The 24,825-nt window shown below is 39.0% G+C and overlaps 1 protein-coding gene across 1 annotated transcript in view; it reads left to right on the top strand.

Moving 5' to 3' along the window:
* The window catches only part of gabbr1a (gamma-aminobutyric acid (GABA) B receptor, 1a), a 117,829-nt gene that overhangs the window by 34,224 nt on the left and 58,780 nt on the right, over nt 1-24,825 (top strand). Inside the window, exons 7-8 of the mRNA XM_023286200.3 lie at nt 4,366-4,526; nt 17,257-17,391. Of these exons, the coding sequence (XP_023141968.1) occupies nt 4,366-4,526; nt 17,257-17,391 (296 nt within the window). The remainder of the gene's footprint in view (nt 1-4,365; nt 4,527-17,256; nt 17,392-24,825) is intronic.

Here is a 24,825-nt window from a genome sequence, read left to right as displayed (position 1 = left end):
ATGGAGTTATTGATTTGCAGGCCAAACAGCATCGAAGCATTTAGGTTTTGCGAGACTGAAACTTGAACATTTCTTTGCTTATATATAATTCCTTCAGTCGCTTTAAAAAGCCTGTAGCTCAGTGTGCAGGTGTGTTTTTGCACTATCTTTACACCTAAATATTATTTAATTTTCATATTTTTTTAATCTAAACTGCTTTTTGTTTTAGCCTATAAAATGTGAGAAAAGGTGAAAAGCCTTCCTAAAGCTGCAGATGTTGTCTTTAAATGTCTTGTTCCGTCTGACCATCAATCCAAAGATATTGGGTTTACAATCACAATCGAGAAGCTGGAACTGCAGATTTTCTGGCTTTTTGCCATTTTTGCCAAAAACTGCAGATATAAAAATGAATATATAACATTCATGAAGGTCTGCTTTAGGACTCTGCTTCTTGGTCAAACAGCTTTTATAGAGCCTGGAGATGTGTTTGGCCTCATTGTCCTGCTGAAGAACTAATGCAACTAAAGATCTTACATCATCAGACCAACGTCCAGATTTCCTCTGAGCTAATATCTGTTCTTTGTGTTTCTGGTTCCAAGAACTTCTTCTTCTTGGTCTCTTTGCAGCAGCTTCACCATGAAGCTCTGATTCTCCCAGTCTCTTCCCAACAGTTGATGCTGCTTGAACTTTGAGAAGAACTGATGTGGCCTCTAGTCTGGGATGCTGTTAATTGTTGATTTCTTATGAACTTCTTGGTCTTTCTTTCCTGGTTCAGTTCTCATCAGATCCAATTTCATCACAGTTTGAAGAAACTTTCTTGAAATATTCTGGACTGACTGACTTCAAAGTCTTAAAGTATTGATGGACTGTAGTTTCTCTTTTCTTAGCTGAACACATCTTCTTGTTATTATAATATGTTTTATTGCAGTATTTGAGCAGGACTGTCTGCTGTGTACTAACACTACCTCAACACAACATTACTGATGGATGAATTAGGAAGGAGGAAACTCCACCAGGTGACCCTGGACAAACTGTTCCTGGAAACCATTCTGGTGAAGCTGCCTGACATACTGTCAATAGTGTGCAAAGCTGTCAGCAAGACCAAGTCTAAAACATGAAACACATTAGATTTTGTCTGCATTTTTCCCCTCTCGACAGAAATCAATTATTAGATTTTTTTTGAAAATAGTACAAAGAAATCATAACCTTTGCTCCCATTTGCACCATCTTCTTAAAGGAACTGCATTTTGTGGCACTGCTGCCTACTGTGTGCAGTGACCATAATAGTGAATTTATTAGTCAGTTAACAGAAAACTATTTTGATACTTCGACTTTTTAAATTTATTTTCAAACCAAAGCTGCAAATGTTATTGAGTTTGGGTTTCTCAGTTTTTAAGAATTTGCTGCTTTTTTGGTGTATGTGACAGTAAACTTGAGTATCTTGGGCCATCTTGGGCTTCTGGGAATTTTGTTTTTTTAAAAAAACATTTTATATAGACTAAATGATAAATCTATTGCCTGAAAATTATTTGGCAGTTTGATAGTGAGGCCCTGCAGAGGCCTGTAGACATACTCATAGATCTGAAGGTGCCATTTAATAATAATGTAATTACTCCGCCAGGGAAAGCAGCGGAGTTATGTGACGATCAGCGTATGTTTGTTTGTTTGTTGGTCTGTGTGCAACACAACTCAAAAATAGAACAACGGATTTGGATGAAATTTTCAGGGAAGGTCACAAATGACACAAGGACCACCTGATTAGATTTTGACAGTGATGCAACTTATAGGCTGAATTCATGGATTTGTTAAAGACTTCAGTATCATTGTGAGATAGCGGCACGGCATCACTGTAACTATGACAACAAGTGAACACTACGTCAGCTGCCTACTGATGATCACGATTGCGATCCCACTACAAACTGCTGCAGACTAATCGAGACTTATCCATCAGAAATCATGCGACTGAGCAGTCTTAGCAAAGTACTCTCTGAGTGCTTTTCTTGTTTAAACTGTAACAACAATTATAAAAGCATAACTTGGAACGTGCATTCCAAATGTTTTAAAAAATGTATTGAAGTTGATTATTTATGAGTACTCTTGGTGTTTTATTATTTGACTGTCCAGCTCGCATAAAGGAAAACTGACTTTTGGGTCTACAGAGACATTCCACACAGAACAAAACAAACTGAAGAGATATCAGTTTCTGTGCCTCCCCAGTGTGAGTCACAGTCTCAACCTGACCAACCTTCTAAAAACTGCCTCACTGCATCACTGGTTGCAGCATTAAATCAAGCTGCATATGAAATCAACCTAAACTTGTATTTTTTTATTATACAAAAATGTAGAAACATGAGGTGAGTGGGATCAAATCTGAGTCTGAATAATAATAATAATAATAATAATAATAATAATAATAATATTATTATTATTATTATTATTATTATTATTATTATTATTATTATTATTATTATTATTATTATTATTATTAATAATAATAATAATAATAATAATAATAATAATAATAATAATAATAATAATAATAATAATAATAATAATAATAATTATAATAATAATAATAATAATAATAATAATAATAATAATAATAATTTTTAAAAAAACTTTTTTTCTTGGCCTGAATTTTGTATAATATATGGATAATGATATACGGATGCATAATTATAACCTATATTGTATGCCTATTATAGAAGATATTTTACACTGATAAAAAAACACATTCATTTAACATTTTTGTTGAAAATTTCTGTAATTGCACAAGAAATTTCACTTTACATATCTACATTAAAATTAGAGAACCAATAAGTCTTTTTGTAACTAACTGTATCTAATTTAGGAACTCTATTTCCAGTATTACACTTTAACAGATTTGCATATTAAATTTTAAAAAGATATTTGTTAAATTGCAGTAAATGTAATTTGGCTGTTTTTAAAAAAATATTTTCTCTAAATAAATAATTTCATTTCAGGTTTTTGATTTTATATCACATTAGAGATGTACATTCAGCGTATAAATGAGGAGAAAAAATTGTAAAAATACAGATTTTTTATTTATTTTTTTTTTACAATGTAAGTGAAACTAAAAACTACTCCTATCAAGTTTCTTGGTGTTTTTGTTGTCTGAGTTCATTCTAAGCAGTGGAACTCATTGATATCATTGCTGCTTCGAGTTTATTTCATTTTGCGCACAGCTGCCAAATCATTCTATTGATCTATCTGTTTCTACCTGTTCACGACCAAACTCATACCTGGATGGAACAAATCTGACTCCGTGTGTATTTTCAAATTGGCCTTTAACACCAGGTGCCGTCAGCATTCAACCTCTTGTGCAGATGCATTAATCAGATATCGATCATAGAGGCGCTGGTCAGCGGAGTGACCAGCAGCTGCAGGGAGGAGTTTGGGGCCAAAGCCAAAGCGGAAAATTGTGACAAAATTAGGTTTTTGCGGGACTCTTACGGGATTGATGTGCTGGTTAAGTTTGCGCACAGCGTGTAACTCATTAGAGAATCTTTGAGGAGATATTTTTCGCCCAGATCCCCCTCCCAACCACCATCCCTCGCTCTCTCCCTCCGTCCTGGCTCTGTGCTCGCTCTCTCTCGTTCACACTCAGCCTGCCGGTGCTGCAGTGGATCAGACGCAGAGCTGTGGCGCGCCTGCATCTCCGTCTTCTCTGTTATGGAATACGGCTGCGTTAACGCGCGGGAGTGAGCCAGATATCCGTGCAGCTTCAGCTTCGCTCTCCAGCGGTGCGATTTTTCTTTCAGCCACTCTCATTTGACCCGATGCTCTGCGCGGACTCCGGCGTCAAAACCGCGCGTCCATTTTTTTTTTTTTTTTTGTGCGTAAAAGTCGTGAGTAAAAGACGCGCCGTGCAAAATCATCGTCGGTGTTTAGTTTAATCGCGCCAAATGTGTGAAACTGCACAGAAACGAGGACTGAGGTTTGGTTTGAAACTTGCCTGACGCGATGTGTCCTCACATGATCGTCATATGTAATTATGCATCCTGCTAAATCAAACGCTCACTCAATGATTCACTCCGTCCGATAAACACGCGATAACAAGCAAATAGCTGCGATAGCTGCAACATAAATTCTGGGTTCTTCGAAGGGAAGCGGACACGTGTTGAGTTCACTTCAGATTCAGTTTGCAAAAATTGTGAAAATCAGCCTTTACCTGGCCGGGCTCCGCTGCTGCACTGGGGGTCAGCTCGCTCCGGTTCCGGCTCACCTTGAAGTGAACCATGCTGTGCGCCGGTCCTCCGCGGGCGAAGCGCGCAGCCCGCGGCCATGCAATGTTCCTCCGGGCGTCTCTCACCGTCCCTCTCCTCCTCCTCTTCCTCCTCCTCCTCTGGCCACGGCCGTCCGCAGGCAAGAAGAAGCTGTACATCGGAGCTCTGTTCCCCATGAGCGGAGGTTGGCCCGGCGGGCAGGCGTGCATGCCCTCCGCTCAGATGGCCCTGGACCTGGTGAACAACCGGAGCGACATCCTGCCCGACTACGAGCTGGAGCTGATCCACTACGACAGCATGGTGAGTGCATGTGGAGGGGAGTCAGAGGAGGTGCAAGTGATGTGATCTCAAGATCTGCCTCTCAGATTATCACGAGGAGTAGCTGCCTCTTGTGTCACTTTGTGTGTTTGTTTTTTTTTAAATATATATTGCAATCAACCATGGGTCCTTGTTTTGAGTGTGTGTTTTTATCACCACTTTGTCACCATTTTACTCCATCACTGTCTGTCTTTTTAGGATCTTTCTCCCTCCAAGTCACAGATCTTAAAGAAGACATTCTCACTATAAAGGTCACCCCAAAGCTCTCTAAACCTGCATGTGCAGAGCTGGATGGTGGTAAATGAACAAACACACCTCCTGCTTGTTGCTCATCAATCATTAATCACGGTGGTATTTTAAAATGTCAGCATTATCAGCCACTTTAAATCCAATATTCACCTCCCCCCTGCAGGTTTCATTACCCCCCCAGTTTACCACCCACATAGGCTTTAATCAGAAAGCACATGATTTATCTTGAATTTCAAAATCCTTCCTGTTTGTTGCTGTGATTCCTAAAAAGGAGGCTTTTTTTGCGAGCAGACGCACTAAAACCAACTGGATCCCCCCTCTGCCTCCTCTCTTGTGGGCTGTTATCAATCAGGACAGATGCCTGGAGAGTTGGCCGGGGCACCAAACAGTTAACTGTGCGGGGACTGGTTAGGAAATTTGCTACGAGCTTTATTCTGATTGGTGTATGCGGCTCTGCATTGGAATCCTGTTAAACAGAATAGCAGGGAGAGGGAGTGTGATGGAGAGAGCAGAGTGAGGCAGAGTTGGCATGGCAACACAGTTACTCTTGAAGCAAACCACAGAAACAAACAAGGTTTCAGCTCTGTGAAAATATGTGTGCAAATTCATACACTGGATGAACAGAGCATCCTGTTACACACACACATGCACCTTGTTCTTTGCAATCAAACGCTAAACAGATCAAGTGTGTGAGTGTGTGTGTGTGTGTGTGTGTGTGCTCTGATTACAAGTATAGGGAAGCAGGCGGCTGCAGATGTAGCTGCCATAAACATAAAGATAAAGCAATGAACAGATTTCATAGGGATTGGAAAACATTGCTTCTCATGCTTCAGGAGTCGCAGGCGCCTCCGGCTTGTGAAATAGATGCAGATCCTTTGAACAGAAAAGCTCAAAGAAGCCGCTGTAACATTGTCTGAGTGACGCCGGTTAATTCCTTGAATTAAGGTGAGAGGGAAATGTGTTGCTCTGGGAGCATCATGTTTGCGTTGAGGTATTTTACCCTCTGATGGCAAACATTTTTCACCTGGCTGGAATAGTAATGAGGGTCTTACCCACTGAGAGGCAGAAAAGCAATTATCAGGAAAGAGATTAATTAGGTATTATATTTACATCTAGTTGTTGCAACTCACTCCACATTCTTGTTTGGTCAGATCTCTGCTTTGTGAGCACAGTTCTGTGTTTAAGTGAGAGATTAAGACAAGGGTGGAACCTCGTTGTTTGCTTGCATCTCAAGATCAAGGCTGCAGAGGTTTAATCACACAGCCGACTCTCTTCAGCTGAATTTATCGTGATGAGGAACTTTAATAATGTGGGCCTTTTCAACTAATTGATCTTAAATGTTCCGACAGTGCATCTTATAGTTTTGAAGATAATTTACTTCCTCATGGCGATATAATCATTTGTGTTAGTCCTGTTCTAAACAGGCTGTTATGCTCTGAAAACCAAAGAGGTGCTGTTGCTCCAGCCCCTTTCAGGAAGAAAACTCTCTCTGTGACTGTCTGTAGCTCCGACTGACAATTTGAGCTGGACTACTATTGGTTAATGAGGTGTTACAAAGCACCTGGTTCATGTTTCTTGTTGGCTTTTAAGGCTGAGAGGCTACACTGTATAAAATAAATAACATCTGGCAGTCAGGGTGCCATAAAAAATCTGTTAAACATGGAGTAAATTAACATTCAACAACTGTATAAATGGTAAAATGAACAACAAATATATGTAAAATAAATTTTATTGGCTTAAAATACGGTTAAACAGTGTAATTTTATGGTCACACATTGTATGAGAACAAATTATTACTCTCTCTTAAGGCCTGTTTTTTTTCTAGAGTTAGCATGTAAATGAATAAAAAATAAATAAATTGGGATGTCACTAAGCAATACCGGTTACCTAACAAAACAGAGATAATCTATGAATAACAACAAAGGATGTATTATATAAATATGTACACTTTTAAGAAAACTGTGTAATTTTATGGTCAAATGTTAGGAAAAAATATACTGTTTGGAGAAATCCTGGTTTGAAAAAAAAAATATGTAAATGTGTGCTTTTTTGACATTTTACTATATGTTACCTGTAATTGAACAAAACAAAGAAAATCGGTCATTCAAAAATACAGATTTCTGATTTGGACATTATTTATAATTTTGGTCTATTTTCCACTCAACATCTGAATTGTTAAATTTTTTACAGGGTATTAGCTGTAATTTAACAAAGTACAAAAATCAGTATAATAATATAATAATACCTATTTTTTTGCTTTTAGTTGTGTGAAAAAGAACAAATTGCTATTTGTGATTTTTTTTCTTGTCATTTTATGATCCTGGATATACCAGGTTTTTCTTTCAAACATAAGCAAATATCTCTAAATAACAATATTTAGAGCTATTTTGACACTGTGTAAGTTTACAGTCAAGAAATGTGAACATTATGTACAGTTTACTAGTTATCTTTAATTTAACAAAGCAGGGAGAATCTGTAAAATGTCAATAAATTGTTAAAATAGATACATTTAAAAACTGATAAATGTAACATCTTTCATTTTAACACTATCTAGTTGTGGGAGGTTTGAGGAGTGACAGAAGTAAATGACTTCATGTCCTAACAGCTTTTATTTGACACCTTCAAGTTATAACAGCCACAAAACAAAATAAAAAAAGGACTTCCACCATATGGCACCTTTAACGCTGTGATCATGGATTAGACTTTGACTTGGCAAACACACACACACACACACACACACACACACACACACACACACACACACACACACACACACACACACACAGACGCATACAGTTTGTGACCAGTGGCGTTGGGAGTACGGAGCGATGTCCTCAGCTTGTTCAACGACATACAATATTCATGAAGCTCCACACTTAATCCCAGTCTGTCCTTTAAACAGAGGCAGATATCCAGAGGCAGCAGCCGCTTCTTTCTCCGGCTGTTCTGCACTGGAAAAAAGTAACCTCTATTGATGTTTTTAGTTGTAGTTTTTTTTTTTCTTTTTTGGTATTTCCTGTTGTTTTACAGATTTTCCCTGGTATAACAAATGCATGTTAACACTAAATATCTGTAACTTTACAAATAATTTTTTTAAAAATAATGTGTGACCATTAAATTATGAGTTTTTTTTAAATTGTATTTAAATATCAAAAATATTGCTATTTAGCAGATTTCCCCCAATTTGTTTAAAGATGAGATCTAAAATGTTTTTTTAATGTTTTCAATATCAAGTTAAGTTTTTAGCTATACATATATATAGATATGTGTGTGTATATACATATATATGTATATTTGTATTTTCTGACACCCTTGATGACAGATTTTCACAGATTTTTTTACAGAACCTTTTTTAACTGAATCCTTTTTACAGTGTGACGATAGCATCAGGCTATTTACAACCTTCTGAGATCCACACACACACACACACACACACAGACACACACACACACACACACACACACACACACACACACACACACATATGCACTCTGTGCAAACACACTCTCCACGCAGGCCGTTGCCATGGATATATCAAAGCCGAGACTGCAAACTTTGATCAATTATTAACAACGACGAGTGAGACAGTGGAGATACAGAGAAATGGTGAAACAAGGTGCTTCCTTCACTTCCGCTCTTTATTTTAATTGGCAGCTGTGGCACAGTTTCACTCCACTGTGGCACAACCAGTGTTCATCACCGGTCCTCGTCCGTTTACATGCCAGCCTGAAGAGGGGCGCCAGACGTAATTATGAGGAAATTAGAAGATGTAGCTGTGCGTGCTTTGAGATTCCATACATGGGCTTTCCCCCAGGCCCGTATCCTATGCCCCATCCACATCCTTTTTCTATTATTCAATCTGGAGTGTAATTAGGGAGCGTATTACGATGAGCCAGTGTCTTCTCCTGTTCTTCCCAGCTCAGGGAGGCTTCTCGTCGGCCGGGTTTGACTGATTGAAGGGCTACATGGGCATGTTAACACGACACTGATATTGGCTCTGGGAGTTTCAGCACCAAGGACAGAGTCTGTGTCTGTGTGTGTGTGTGTACTTTTATGGCTGTGTACACATGCTTGCATTAATCTGTGTGTGTGACAGTAAATGTGTGTGTGACCATGAACGGCGTCGGGGGCCGTCGGTCTGGCGCTCTCCTGAGCCGAAGACGGCTGGAAATGAAAGTGGAAATGGTGATGACCCCAGAGGGCTGCAGGAGACAGACCTCCAAGAATAGCAGAGATTCCTCAGCCTTTATTGCGTACCTGCCAACATCCCTGTTTTCTCTCTCTCTTTTTTCATAAGGGAGACCGTGTGCTTTTTCACCTCTTACTGCACACCGTTCCCATTTTGTTACCAAAGCCTTTACACACAAAAACACCAGATGATTGAAAGAGCAAGTGATGGAATCTGATGCCATTTTGCAATTGTGTGCAAGAATAGACCCCTTCATTCCTTATATGCTGTAGCTTCACACCCTGTTAACCTTAACATATTGAGATGAAGGTGGAAGCAGAGAAGAATTAGTAACTGTTGCTGGGTAAAATAACTGAGTTTGTTCCCTGAAAAAGTCATGCTTTCCCTCCTCTGTTTGCTCTTACATTAATGATGAAGGGTTTAACAAGCTTTACTTGTTTTGTAATCTTGCAAATCTTATGCTTTTCAGTCATAGATCTAAAGGATCCTTATTTTAAATGGGCCAATTAAGGCAGTTTAAGCTAATTAAGGCATGTTTGTTCACTGAATTTGTGTTAATCCAATACCAAAGCCAATCTTTAAATGGTCTTTCACCTCTTGCTGCACAGTGTTCCCATTATTTTACCAAATGTTTCATTTCTTGCACTTACGGACAAATTAAATGATTGAAAGGTTCAGCTATAAAATCTGATGGTGTTTTGCAATTGTGTTCAAGAATAGACTCCTTCATTATAAAGCTCCGTAGCCTGTTGTCCATTTTATATTAAGATGAAGGTGGAACCATCGTGGAATAAGTAACACTTTAGGCCAAAATAAGTGAATTTGTTCCTTGAAAGTCAAGTTTAAGCTGCTGTTCTTGCATCTCCATCTGCTCTTATATTAATGATGAAGGATTTTACTTCAAACTTAAAGCCTTAGTCGAGCATCCTGTTCTAAAATCTTGCAAAAAATCTGCTTTATATTCATAGCTCTAAAGGATTGTTATTTTATATGGGCTGATTAAGGCATTTTAAGCTGAATAAGGCGTATTTGTTCACAAAATTTGTGGTAAACCGGTTTTTCACCTCTTGCTGCACTGTGTTCTCATTAATTTGCCAAATGTTTCATTTCTTGCACTTACAGAAACACTAAATGATTGAAATGTTTAGTTATATAATCTGATGGCTTTTTGTGATTGTGTTAATAAGCAAACCTCTTCCATGCACAGCTTTGCAGCCTGTTGCCCTTTTTTTTTTTATTAAGATGAAGTTGGAACCAATAATGAAATGAGTAACTGATGGGGTCAAAATAAGTGAATTTGTTTCTCGCAAGTCAAAATTAAGCTGCCGTTTTTGCACCTCCATCTGCTCTTACATTCATGATTACTGATTTAAAACAGCAACATTTAAGTGTTACATAAACAGCCTGTTCATTCCTAAAATCTTGCAAATGTTAAATATTGCATGCCTGACTGTAAAGGACCCTTACTATACTGATTAACCCCAAAACCAGCTGACAGGTTTGAAATTCATGTTGGCAAAAAAATCACCAAAATTGCATCATTTATCAGGGCCTCAAACTGCAAAAACTGAAAAAAATAGTCAGAATTTCAACTTTCCAACAATCCTTGAACAAATTGTGTGTGAGTTGCAGTTCAGTTGGGAAAATTGACTCAATCTATGCTTTAAATTGTTACATTTCATCAAAATCGCTTTCTATTTGTTGTTGCTTTCTTATCTTTTGCTGTGTCTGTTTAAAAAAAAATGCCAAAAAATAACCGTTTAATGGTTTTCAAATAGTTGAAAGTGAAGTTTAAGATACTGTTTTTGCACCTCCATCCATCTAAATAAATAGTCTAGTGGTTTTCAAATAGTTTGCACTAACCAGAACCTGTAAAACACATAAACAAAAAAGTTGCACTCCACAAGAATTTGAGAGCAAAATAATACATACTTGACAGATAAAATAAATACAACATAGCTCAGATACAGTATATAGAGGAACAGGATGTTGGAAGATACAGTGCGCATGGTGAAACATCTATCTAGAGCTAATATGTAAAATTGTGTTTGTTAGAGGCTGCAAAATGTAAATAGTAAATTATCTGTAGTATGTTGAGCCACCATTTTTATTCCAGTACTGTTAACACCTGTCGACATTTTGAAAAAAAATTATTTGTTGAGTTTAAGTTTTTGCATTTTTAGTAGAAAGAAATTTGAGTTTGGTTTTCTTTCGATGGTTAATCACACTGCACAAAAGACATCTTTGAATTTTCTCTTCTTCCAGTCATGGTTGTTCTATTTCCATAGAATGAAGGACTTTCTGTTGCAGTGAAAAATGAGCCCACAGTGAGAAAAAATGTGACTGGAGCAACAAAATGCCCAGATCCTCTGCTCAGTTATAACTCATGTTTTAGGCTGCTTTTTAAGGCGTGTTCATTCACTCCTGATAGGCTTTAGATTTACCACAAATGAAAACAGATCAAGATCGTGGTCTTTGTCACGAGTTGCTGCACAGATTCCCCATTTCGTTCCTCTTCAAACCAAATGATTTTTTTCTCATACTTACAAAAATACGAAATGATCGAAGGATTCAGCTTTAAAATCTGATGTTTTTGTCCAATTGTGCTCATGAACAGGCTCCTTTATTATATAGCTTTGCAGCCTATTACCCTTTTTATATTAAGATGAAGGTGGACCCAGCATGAAATAAGTAACTGTTAGGGAAAGTCAGATGTTGGCTGCTGCTGCTGCTGCTTCTCCATCTGCTCTTACATTGGTGGTGAACGGTTTTAAACGCAAAATTAAAGCTTTATTTAAGTTTTGTCATTTGAAAACTGCAGAAATCCTAACCCAAAATATACATTTCAGCATTGGAAAGTTTGTGCCTTAAGTCCCTGAAGCTCGTGTCCCATGTGCAACATTTATCTGGTTATCAGTGGTTCAGCTTAGGAACCAAAACTACTTGGCTAGATTTAGGGTTTTGAGTTGAGTCACAGTTAGTCTCTCAAAAAGTTCAAAGCTTCCCCTCTATTTTATGGATCTCTTAAAGAATCCTGAATAGAAATGCATGGGAGAGTTCCTCACTGCCAAAGTGCAGTGCCATGAAACTGTGCACTTGCGTAGTAGAAGTAAAGGAAAAACACTTATTTAACCTTATTTTGTGGCAAAATCACCAACACTGTTTCAGTGGTGATTCTATACATGCAGTTTTTATGTCCTGTTGAATATTGAAATTGCAAAGATGGCTCTCTCATTAATTTCGATCAGAGCCTGGTCTTGTTAGCCTGAAATAGATGCCCAAGGGTGTTGCCAAGATGGCTTCCTAGTGGGGAGACTTGCCTGTACAAACTTTATTCTGGGTTACCTGATTAAATTCTAATGTTTGACTGGTTGGATTTAAAAAAAAAAAAAAAAAAAAAAAAAAAAAACACCAGTTGGAAAGCAACATAAGAAATGACAAAATATCAATTATTTGTGTAATCTGGGAAAAAACAAATTACGCTCAAAATGTAATTAGGTTTGCAGTTGAGTTGTGTAGGAATGTCAAGATCTTCTGATGCAGTCATGTAGCCATCACAGTTTGTTAAAGTCGTTCAGATTCTTCTTTTCATTTTTCTTGCTTCAGAGATTTGACAGTTTGCTTGCTGCCTAATACATCCCTCCCACTGGTACACGCCATAGGAACAAGACAGTCATTGTTACTCCCTTCACCTGTCAGTGGTTTTAATGTTGTGGTTGTTGTGGCATTTAAAAGCTTTTTTAGGAGAAGTCAATACCCTAGTAATCCCATATACCTCCCAATTAAACTGTTATGACTAATATGAGCTGTTACATTTTCCCAGAAAACATTCAGCTGCGATTATCATTTTCTTTTTCTTTTAAATTGAAGCTCTGCAGCTGAGCTTGCTGCTTTACCTTCATTTATCTATAGCTGAGGTATGTTTACACAGCAATGTAATCCTGACTAAACTAGGTGAGGGATAATAGCTGTTTGTCGTGGTTTGATGACTTAAATAACCTGTACAAGGTCATAAACTGCAGTTTTTAATTAAGTCCTAATATCTTCATGTTATAAGCAGCCAGTAATTTGGAAAATTGATGAAAACAAGCTGTTATTAAAACCTGTAATGTGCTACGTGAATGATGGATTGATGGACTAATTCAAAGATAATTGGCGTAGGCGATGAATTTCCGCTCGTCAGAATAAAGTTAAAGCGGTGTAACGCCAGAAAACTAACAAGCTTCTCCTCAGCATGCAGCCAGCCCACAGCCACAGCGAAAGAGAACACAAACAACCTTCGGGAAAGACGGCATTTAAAAAGCTCCGTGTGTCAATCTGCATCTTCCTCACATGAGGATAACGCAGCTGTTAGTTTGAAGAATAGGAAGCCGTATTCTGTGGACGCCTGACAGGCTGCAGGTTTGCATCCAGCTGACTTCACCCAGAAACAGCAGAGAGGAGGAAGTGATCTGTGAAATCAGCGGTGTGGTGATTGATTGGAGAGAAAACCTGCAGCCTGCCAGAGCCTGCAAGGTTGACTGTTCCTATGTGACATAAATATTGTGCAGCTGCTTCCCCAGTCAGTACTGGTGCTGTTAAACCTGTGATCAAAGACTCAGAATTCAGCTCAGGACAATATTTTAATGACAGGGAATGCAGAATTTCTGCAGAGAAAAAGCAGCATTCCAAATGTTTCTTCTGCTGTTTGTTTTTGGGAACAAGTGTTACCCATTATGGCTAATGAGGAAATCCAGTGCAGTGGGCCTTGAACTCCACGAAAAATATTTCTTATGTTAAATCTTCACCCCCTGTTGGTTTGAAAAGCAGCTTTAATGCTTTAACACTCACTATGTCTTTTGAGTTGGTGTGTTTTATTCAAACAAATAGCCCGTTTTTAATGACTGATGAATTTGGAGATAAAGGTTAAAGTGTTTATTAGACTGAAGGTACAAAATAACCCACTCATAAAGAGTATTATTTGTTGCATTACGTTCTTAACTGATAGTTAATGTTTGAGAAGCAGACAGGAGAACAAGATGGGGGATGATATGTAGCAAAGGTCTCTGGCTGGAATCCAACCACCGATGTTTTTGTGACTTTGGCCCGAAGCCACAGATGCAACCAGCAGATAGCATTTTTCAGTTTATTGCAGATATTTCTGTCAGTGTATATGTCAGACGACAAGAAGCAAAAAATTAAATAAATAAAAAATCAGTGTAGAAGTGCCAAACTCAACAGTCATCATGCATCTTGGTAGAACTCTTGGATAACTCTAAGTGATTTGTGTTGAAATTACTATTAATCAGATTATTATCGTTATTCGGCTCAAATTTTCGTTCTTGGTTTTACATAGAGCTGCGTCTCTTGGGTGGAAGAGAATGTCTGCACTTATAAAAATCCAAACTGTATCTGATTTAATTTGGTCAGAGCAAATATTCTTCATGTGTAGCGAGACTCTGCTCCCAGTGCTCCTGCAACACTTGTAACCCTGTCTGGAAGTTCTGTATTTAAAGATGTCAAACACCATCTTGGGATCAGCTAAATCTCCCAAACTGTGTCAAAACAGCACCTTTCAAACTGAATTACATCTTAGTGATAAGAAATAAGTCCCATGAAGGTGTCATGTACCCATTCAGTGTTAGAACTGAGCAGTTAATCAATTTCAAATCTAACAGGTGATTTTGTTCCAATGTAGGATACATGTCATGCACAGGGCTGTATTATCAAGCCAGTTTGACATAGCTGGGCTTTCTTTGTGCAAGTTGGCTCACAAAATCTAAAACCTCAGTCAGAGATAACAAGTATCACAAAGGTGGTTATCAATTTTCTTTGTTAACTCAGGCTTTCTGCTTCAAACTCCGTAAGCATTCACAAAGAAGCTCATCGTGTGACTCTTCTTCTGTGTAAAATGAACCAGTGGTGCTGCGACTACTTCAGTCAACAGGTTGTTTTATTGGAGACCTGAGAAGAATGTAGAATTTATCGCTGCAAAACTGCTACTGCAGATGATTCAGAGAAGAAATGTTGGTTAAACAAAAAAAAAGCAACAAAACAAAAACTCAGTGATTCTCAGTGCAGCTGCTTATTTCTAACTTGACAGCTCCACATTTGAGCTCTGAAACTTTAAACCTGTTATAACGAAGAATGTATCCTGATCTACTGATCAAATATTCTCTGTAATAAATACCAATAAAATATCATTTTTCTTATTTGTGTTATCAGCTCCAGTACCAGCAGTGTGAAACAGATTTGGTACCAAATCCGGACCAAACGTAAAAACATATTTATGCATTTTCTGCATTGCCGGCTGAATACATGTAGGTTCCCTTGGCAACACAGTTCATACAGTGTGCAATGCTGTAACTGAACTGATTTCAAGATATCACATATTTCCTCAGCCGGGAATGTGTATCGCTGATAAAGAATCACAAGGAAACAAACCGGTAAAAGGAGACGTTTCTTTGAGCTGCTCTGAACAGAACCTCCTCCAGAGCAGGTTACCTGTGCAGCATCAGTTACCATGGTGATCTAGCAGCGTGTCTGACTGAGGGTTTAGATGGCTGTGCCAGTGGTTTAATGAATTCACGTCATTCTCCTTGTGTGACAGTCACACTTTTGATGGTATCTCATGTGGTAACACTCCATCACACATTTTAAATTCTGTGAAAAACGCACTCAAGTCTCACTTAAGAAAAAATATTGCAAATCCAACAGCCGTCGGAAAAATTAACCTGCACACACCACAGGAACAGCCTGAGACCTTTTTGGTGGTCCCACGCAGAAGTAAGAACATCTCAAACCACTCCCGCAGCTTAATCTAATATAGTATTTCTGCATGAATATGTTTAAACATACTCTTTTGTGGCTCATGTGAACAATGAGCTACCAAATCTGCTCACCATTACTCAATTCAAGCCGTGGTTTGGAAGTATTGTTTGCTTGCTTGCACTGTTTTGAAAGAAGCACACACATTTGCTGTAGAAAACATTAGTGGTCAAAAGCTAAAGGGGCATGTCAGGACACCAATGGACACACGTTTAGTTCATATTTTAGAGGCGTTCCAGATGTTGTGACCTTGGTTGGTGACATGCAAACTAGATGATGTGTTCTCAGGGTCTTTGTGCGGTCGATAAATCAGAGAATGAGAAATCTTTGTGAGTGGACTTTGATGTTTGATTAGAACCAGCACAGAACACCATGTATAGATATTCATGTGAGGAGCCCAGCTGTCGGATCTGCTTTAATAGGGTTCAGACTGAATTATCTAATTGCATGTACACACCCTGACCTTTTTGGCGACGACACGACACCACTATAATTCCACCCTATCTAGAGTTAATTGAAAACACATCAATCAATAAGAAGCCCGGCTATTTCGCATATTCCTGGGTCCTGAGTGGTGATTACCACTTCAGAAAAATCACAGGGCTGCCTCAGAGAGACAATTCAGCCATCGAGACAAACACCCCAATTAGGAGCTATATTGGTTGTTGCCATCAACGCCGGCGATGCAATTGCTTGTGACACTCAGCTGGAGTGTATTTTTTTTCCATGTGCATGCGTGCATTTGTGCTTGCGAGCCATAGCCCCTCTTCCATGCTGAATCATTAGATGTGTCAGGCCCGTTTAAGTATGACTCTGACGAGCAGTGTGGCGCAGACGTCCAATCTGTAACGTGGCTGACAGAGCAGTGATGGATCATTCAGCCTCACTTTGGCCGCCCAGACGTGCCGTAAAAGACTTCATTGGAGGGCTGCTGTTGTGGTCGTTTTGTCTGGTTCTGCCTGTCCTTCTGTTTTGATGTCTCAATTCGTGGACGGCGTGTTGTGTTTTGATGCTACACACTGCCTGTGTGGATGCAAATTCTGCACAGATAATATATTTTTCTTGCAGCTCTCTCATCTTTTCTCCTCACATTTGCATCTGCTTGTTTGCTGCTCCCTGCTACTTTCCTGCTATTTTCCTTCACTTTAATTTGACCCTATCTGCTCTGTTCCTTCTATTCCCCTGACCCGTCCTTTTCTTTCCCCTGCTTGTCTTTTCTCCTCACATTTGCGTTGGCCTTTTTTGTGGCTCTGCTGCCTCTATGTGATTTCCCTTTGCTTTATCTACCCTCCTCTGTTTTCTGATTCTGTTTACAGTCGTCTCCACCTCCCACTCTCCGCTGCCTATTTGTTTCTTCTTTTTCCATCTGTCTCCCTCGGTTTTATCTCTTCCATTTTCCCACCTCTATTTCTGTCTCGCCCTAATTCATTTCTCCATTAAACGCTGTCATTTTTTCTTTCCATCCAGTGTGACCCAGGAGAAGCCACCAAGCTGCTGTATGACCTTCTGTACACCGAGCCCATCAAGATCGTCCTGATGCCTGGCTGTAGTGGCGTCTCCACGCTGGTGGCTGAAGCTGCTCGCATGTGGAACCTGATAGTGGTGGGTTGCTTTCAGTTTTTGTACCCAAGCACACACTTTCAGGCTGTTCTTCTTGTTCTAGCTGGATAAAATGTTTATTTCACTCTACATTGAAAATCACTCATCATTTTTTAATGGCCTGGAGAAATTAAACCACTTTAACCTGTTTCTCAAGGTACATAGCTAATAATTTTATGTGAATACAACAATGAAAAACACAAATAAATAAATTCATACTCCTGTATGAAATTAAATAAGATTAAAGTAACAATTTCACCTTGGTGTACATTAAAAAATAGCTTGGATGTCATGGCAGTTTCTATCTAATGCAGTTAAGTAACACTATGGAACATCATATCAGATAGTGTTCTTATTGCAATATGTAGGTCAATCATTGGCACATATCACTATTGTTTTAAAGCCCCGCTGTCACTGGTTATTTTGCTCCAGAGATTTTCAAGCTGTTGAAGCATGAGCTCCACAATGTGGCCCCCTGTGAGTTTTAATCCCAACACATGTCAAACGTTGCACATAAATAGAGGAATCGTAGAAAACAGATGCTCCTCATTACCGCAGAACTTGCCAGAGAAGCATCATGTTTCAAAGTTTTCTTTGGTGTCAAAGCTCAAGATCGGTTTTAAGAGTAACTTTTCAAAAGCCTTAGTCTCGTTTCAGAATCAAACACATTTTTCTCAATTTGAGATAAAGAGAACTCTGGATTTTGTTCCAAAACTGGTCAAGGCCACAATGGCAAGGATGTTACTAAGTTGTCTGTGTACTTGTGTATTTATGTCACTCATTAACATCTGTATTACGACTTGATGTAAAACGTTCTGCTTCAAATGCAATCAATGACTGGATTCATGTCTAATATGAGATGTCATTGTCTGGGGCGAGATTCGACCAAACCTTCCTTCTTAAGGAGCAAAGACATAATCTATGAAACGGCATCCGAAAGAAACTATGAAAGGAGGCCTTGACCATTTTAAACTTTTATTGACACATAAAGCGCAAGCAAAAAGGGAGAAAAGTGTAAATGATGCAAAGCTACCCAGCCGACATTCACAATCTGCATCTGTACCAGAACTCTTCAGGAATCTCCTCACCCAGATGGATTTATTGAAGATTGGCTTTACAAATTAGCTACCCGTGTATATGCTTTATGTTTCTCATTTTAGTGGTGCAATGCAACGGTTTGCATGTTCCATGTTCTATCACAGGTGTGTCTTACAGTAAGAATATTGACCGTAACATCATTCAACCCTTTTAAAATCCTTTTCCTTTCTTGATCTTGATGCACTCTGCTCTCGGTCTCCGTTGAGGTGGTCTTAACTACAGCGCTAATGGACACATTACAAAGAGAAACACCTTTGAGCCAATTTAGCGAAGTTTAAATGGTGCCAGTTTCACAAAATATATTTAAATATATGCAGAAAAAAGACCTGCTGAAGCAAACTAACTTGGCGCTCCATCAAAATCATTGCCAAATAATGCAGCAGCTCATATTTTCAAAAGCACTGGAGAGAAAGTTAACTTATGCAGCAAGCATAAACTACTGTATATACACTCATGTATCCAAGTTCAAACTGAATCTCATGAAAAGAATTTTGCCAACCTGCAAAAATCTCGAAAAAGGTCAGATGAGACCAGCACGAATCTGTATGGGAGTGTGAAGGAGGAAATTAACTGTTCAAGATCCAGAGAATACAACCTCATATGTGAAACATAGGGTGGTCTGCAGTTGGATTGTTGCAACAGGCTCAGATGCACTAATTCTAAATGTACCGCCACAGCAAAAATGGAGTTTTCAAAGCTGAAATCTGGAAAATTCTTGATTTCTTGAAACACGGTCCAAACCCAACTCTGCATGGCCCTATCGATATGAATGACTTTGGTTTATTTCAGTACCAACAGTCTAGTATAGTAGTAGTAGTATAGTCTTCCATTTAATGTTTTGCAGAGGTCATAGCAAATTAAATATCTGAGACTTTTTCCTTGTTATAACAGCATTTAAGTAAAGTTGAGCATTCTTGGTCTTTTCTACTACTTTATTTTGCTCAGGTGGAACATCATCTCCTGGCTAATGGTGTTTATCAAAGGCACTAAGGTGCAGGAAGCTCTATTTGCAGAGTATTTTGTGTGACTTCCCTAAATCTGTAAAGCAGACACTGGTGGCAAAGTTGGCATGAACCATAGATACAGAGAAGCCACATATATGGAAATTACACCAGATTGAAATAAAGCAGAATTAAACATGACTTCTTTATTATATTTCCTTGTCAGTTAAATGCAAAGTTAAATGTAGATTAGTCGGGTAGTCTAACAGTAGGCACATACTGGTTGTGCTCCAGTCTGGAAGTTATCATTTCCAGCACATATGCAGTAACTTTCAGAAGTCTTTGCCTTCAACTAAGTTCAATGGAAGTTTATTTGGCACAGTTATTGCAGTGATGAGCTGCATTTTCTTTTCAGACCAAGCAGGATCACAGCATCTGCAGATAAACTATGTCGTATTGATTAACGTTAGTCTGACTCTCTGGATATAGACTGTGGGTATAAGTCTGCCTTTTCCTCTGCGATTCTCCTCTGCTTCTGCTATTTATGTGTTGCTGAAAATTCCCTTCACCACAGTAAATAACAGCCTCTAAGCAGCAATCTAAATGGTCAAAATGGGAGGTTTTGAGAAAGATTTGGATAGTGCAGTAAGACAGGTCTGCTTGCTTCTTTTGGTGTATTTGCCATTTTATTGACAGCGCTCACCTCCCTGCATGCATGGGGGTTCAGGCTTATGGGTTCTGTAAAGCGTCTTGAGACAATCTGAATTGTAATCGGCACTATATAAATAATATTGACTTGAACTGAAATGTTCCAGCTAAACAAATTCCTTCCATCGCTATTTTGCAGAGGTACCTTTGCTGCATTCTGGGCTTAGTAGCACCTAAGATGATTTCCATTGGTTTAAAGAAATACAAAAATGCCAGAGAATTTTTAATAATAATCAGGTGTAGCCAGACCATTGTCCCGTGCTGACACAGGTCTAACACAGGTTAACAGTGCTAACACTCCTAGTCCTTGTAGGTTAACACCTAAAAGCTTGTGCTGAATGTGGTTATGCATTGTTCTAGTCGACTGTTGATAGATAAATAGATGGATAGATGGATGGATGGATGGATGGATGGATGGATGGATGGATGGATGGATGGATGGATGGATGGATGGATAGATGGATAGATAGATAGATAGATAGATAGATAGATAGATAGATAGATAGATAGATAGATAGATAGATAGATAGATAGATAGATACTTTACTAATCCCAAGGGAAATTCAAGATATTATATTATATGCCAGTTTATTCTGACACAGCCTACAAACAACCTTATTATGATTTCCAAGATCAAAATACTGACAAACCACGCCAGTTTTTACCAGATGTCATCTGTCCTACTTTCACCTTGCGGACGACCACAGGGAGAGGGGAGGCTGCCATCTGCTAGGGTTGCAGCTCAGGCTAGTGGTGGTGGCTGCCTAACACCTTAGATGCAACAGTTAACAATATTTAAAGTCCCATATTGTGCCCTTTTTTTTGCAAATTAATGACAGTCTCACATGTCCCCAGAATTTGTCTTTCAGCACAAAATACTGCCAAGATGGTTCATTTCACCATGACTATTTAACTCCTGGTTTTACGTCTGTTCTAAAGGGGCTGTTTCAGTGTCTGTAGCTTTAAATGCTGCCAAGTTAATGTGTGGTCCGAATGAGCTGCTTTTCAGTCTCTGTTTAACACTCGTTCCATTGTTTGACAACAAAATTAGATAAATATGTGAATGAGAACAGCTTTAATGGGAATTTGGCTGTATTAAATTGCAGCATGTGTGAGCACAGAGAGCAGGAGAGAAGTTAATAAATGGAAACAGCAGCTGAGTTTAAGCTGAGCTGAAGCATTACAAGCAACATGAAAACACAGTAACACACCCAGTCCTTGTTTATTGATTTACCACCATCTGTGTATATACCTCAGGATTATAGTTTCCACAGAGCTCTGACCTGTGGATATACAATCAAAGCTAATGTTAGCTACATTAACCACACACCATGCTAATGCTCATGATTTTCCTATTGTTATCGGAAAGTATGTAAGCCATCCACTGGGCGTTCAGTTCCTGTATCCTGGGCGTGCATGAAGACTCTTGTGTTTATTCTTGCAGCTAACAGTAGAACATTTGATGAGTTTTGAGTGTGCACATTTTTTTCTGGTTGGCTGTTGGTTACCTAGTTTCTGCTAGGTGGTTCTTCAATAGAGGAATGGCAGAATTGAGCTTCTTTGTTTTTTTCACAGCTTTTACTCCACACCTCCAATTGCCTAAAACACAATGAAAATAGATTTTTATCATATAGACCTTTAACTGTCTAGTATTTCTGGTGGTGACTAGTACAAGGTAGCATCATTTAATAATGCTGGTCATAAAGTCCTACACGGTGAAATTCAATGACCCTTTAATAAAACCACGAATGCCCTTTAGCCACATGTGAATTTTTTTGATTACAAATCTTAAACTGTGAAGCACAGAGACCAATAAAGGAGATGCTGTAAATGCAGTGATCCTCTGCAGGGAAAAGGAGCCAGACAGCAAACAAACAAGCTGACGGTGACGCCTCTGTCCCATGTGTCTGTCTCTGGTGGACTTTTGTTCGGCGTAGCATGGAGAGAGATACGAGCTGATAAGAGCTCTTAACACGGGAAGCTTCAGCTCGGTTTTTCTCTCTATTCTGTGCTGGGAAACAGTGTAAATGTATTGTCGATGAAAGCTTCATCTATGCAATAATCTTTTGTTCTCTTAATTATACTAAATTCCCCAGCTCAATGGTGTATCTCTTTATTGATTTAAAATACCTCACACATACCTTTAGAAAGTGGCGAGGCTTTACAAGGCAGCTTCACTATGTTACAATGACACTCCAGTGGAGGACAAAACATACTGTTTGGCCTCAAATTCTGCATCATCATATATTTATGACAAGTATTTAAACACATCCCAGATCTCTAATCAGCCTGAGATCTGCTGCTGCTATTTTTTGAAAGCATTTCTTCTTTTCATGCCTTCATCAGTCACTTTATTTTGTTTATCTTATTCTCTATCTTCTCTTGATCTGCCTCTCTGTCACTCACAGCGCTCTGCTTATTAGCTTTGTCCCATAATTGAAGTTTCATCCAGAGATTAGTCATCGGGAACAATCAGTTCTGGTGGTTGGCATCTGCCCCTCTTTCTGGTCTTTCTTTCTTTGCCACCCTTTCTTTCCTCATCATTAAAAACTCTTCCACTTTCTGACTCTTTGCCTTCCTCTTTCCTTTGTCTGTTGTCGCTGCCTGGAGCTGGTCTGCTCTATTTCAGCCCTCCTTTATTTTTTCCTTCCTTCTTTCCTTCCTTCCTCCTTTCTAGCTCCGTCGTCTTTCTCTCCCACTCTTCATTTCTGCCTCGCTCCCTCAACTCGAGCAGTCAATTCTCCCTGCACACAAAGAGATCTGTCTCTCTTTACTACACGCCACCACTGGCACAACCTCCTAACCGCCACACTCAATTATTTCTGTATGCGTTCTGCCTGCAGGAGCCTCCTCGCATGTCAAACAGCCTCATCAGAGTGCCAGGGAGGCAAAAGCAACCTCCATTTCTGGCCGCTGATCAAGGAGGGGCTCTCCATCGGCTCCTCTTGGCACACTGTTAATTTGATCCCATATCTCCCTTTCTAAAAGCACTGTAAGCCACAGACGCGCATTGATCTGCTACTACAAGGCTACGGGGGAGCTGGCGAGCTGAGAATCCGCAGATATTGTTTGTGGTTTTTTGGGAACGCTTCGATATGGAACTCTGCTTGTCTCTTGCAGAGTGCTGCCACATCGGTCTATTTCTGCCACGGCAGCTGTTTGCTCCATTTTACTTGTGCCACTGTGTTCGTGACTGCTTCAGGTTCATTCAAGTGGAGCCATGAAGAAGAGCTCTGAGTTTAGGGATTTTCAGGTTTTGACCTCAGTTAAATTCTAACGTTCTTGCAGGCAGTGTGCTAACGAAGCCCCAGCAGGAAAAAGGAAATTTAGCTCTTCTAAATTGTTGAGTGGATGACTTTAAATGGTTAGTTTGACCAAATCAACAGCAACAAACTCTGTTTTATTGGACTGTTTTTCAATCAATCCACCTGATTTGCATATTGCCATACTATTCAGTAGGAGTTTATCAGCATAGTAGGACCTTCCTCCACTATCTAGTAGCTCCAGTAGATCATTAACAATCCAGTTAATGCTGATATAGATGGCATAAAATGTGATTCTGAGAGTTAGCGTGACTTGGATGACTGAGAATCTGAAGACACTTACAAAAGGAATAAAAGTTCACATTTGGAGGGTTGGAGTGTTCACTGTGGAAATTTGAGTCCCATTTCAAACCACATTTATTGGTTTATTTTTTTCCATTATGACTTTAACTGTCACTTGCTGTTTGTTGAAGATTACGCACCAAAACTACATTTTTAGGGTTAAAATGCACCCCGCTGCTACCCTTACCACATGTTGCAAAGCTCCATTTTGTCCAGTGATTCACATGACGGCAAGAGTTCATCAGGGTTATCAGGCTTAGTTAGTTTATTAACGTTCTGAATGAATGAACAAACTTCTTTGACATTTAAGAGCCATTTTTAGAGCCACCTCCAATTCAGTATGCGTTCAGTAAACGTTAAATAAATGAAACCTACCATTAGGTAGTATGTCTGTGAAGATTCTCAGGCATCCAGGTCATGATAATCATAGGAGCTTCAGTAAAAATCAACTGGACTTCTCTTGCAGATTTCTTGCCTTCAGGTGTGAATTACTGTGAAATCAGGTGGTCCACCAACAATAACAGCAATCTTGGTGATGGGGCATGCCCATTTACACAACAAAGGTTGTGGATCTGCCAAGTCAGGGGTAACTCTAGATGTTAACGATGGCGAAACTTTCTGGGGGGAGACCTTATCACTGCATTATAGGTGTTTGATAAGTGTAGGTAGATAAGTAGCTGGATGGGTTTAAAGCTGTGAAAGTAAAACATTTGTGTGTTCACAGGTAGGTGTTCCTCCTGTTTCCATAAATAATGTATTAATCCTGGGAGGTGACTGTCTGACTAATGAGAATTTAGTCAAGTTAGAGCATGTCAACCAATCAATCGATCAGTTAAATATCACTACAATCTTTCTATTTTATCATATTTCCTCGCCTACCGTTAGAGGATTTGAGAAGTCAGCCTCTTCAATTGAGTTAGATAGATTAAATCTTTATTGATCCCACAGCGGGGAAATTTACAGTGTAACAGCAGCAAATAGAAGAACAATTTGAATAAAAAAGAGAGCAGCACACAATGCACACAGTGCATAGATATAAATATTTTCTTCTTCTAGAAGAAAAAATACAATATTTACAGCAAAAT

Source organism: Amphiprion ocellaris, chromosome 9 (assembly GCF_022539595.1).
Source record: "Amphiprion ocellaris isolate individual 3 ecotype Okinawa chromosome 9, ASM2253959v1, whole genome shotgun sequence".
Taxonomy (NCBI): domain Eukaryota; kingdom Metazoa; phylum Chordata; class Actinopteri; family Pomacentridae; genus Amphiprion; species Amphiprion ocellaris.
Note: the sequence above shows the minus strand (reverse complement) of the source record. Positions and strands in the feature narration are given on the sequence as shown.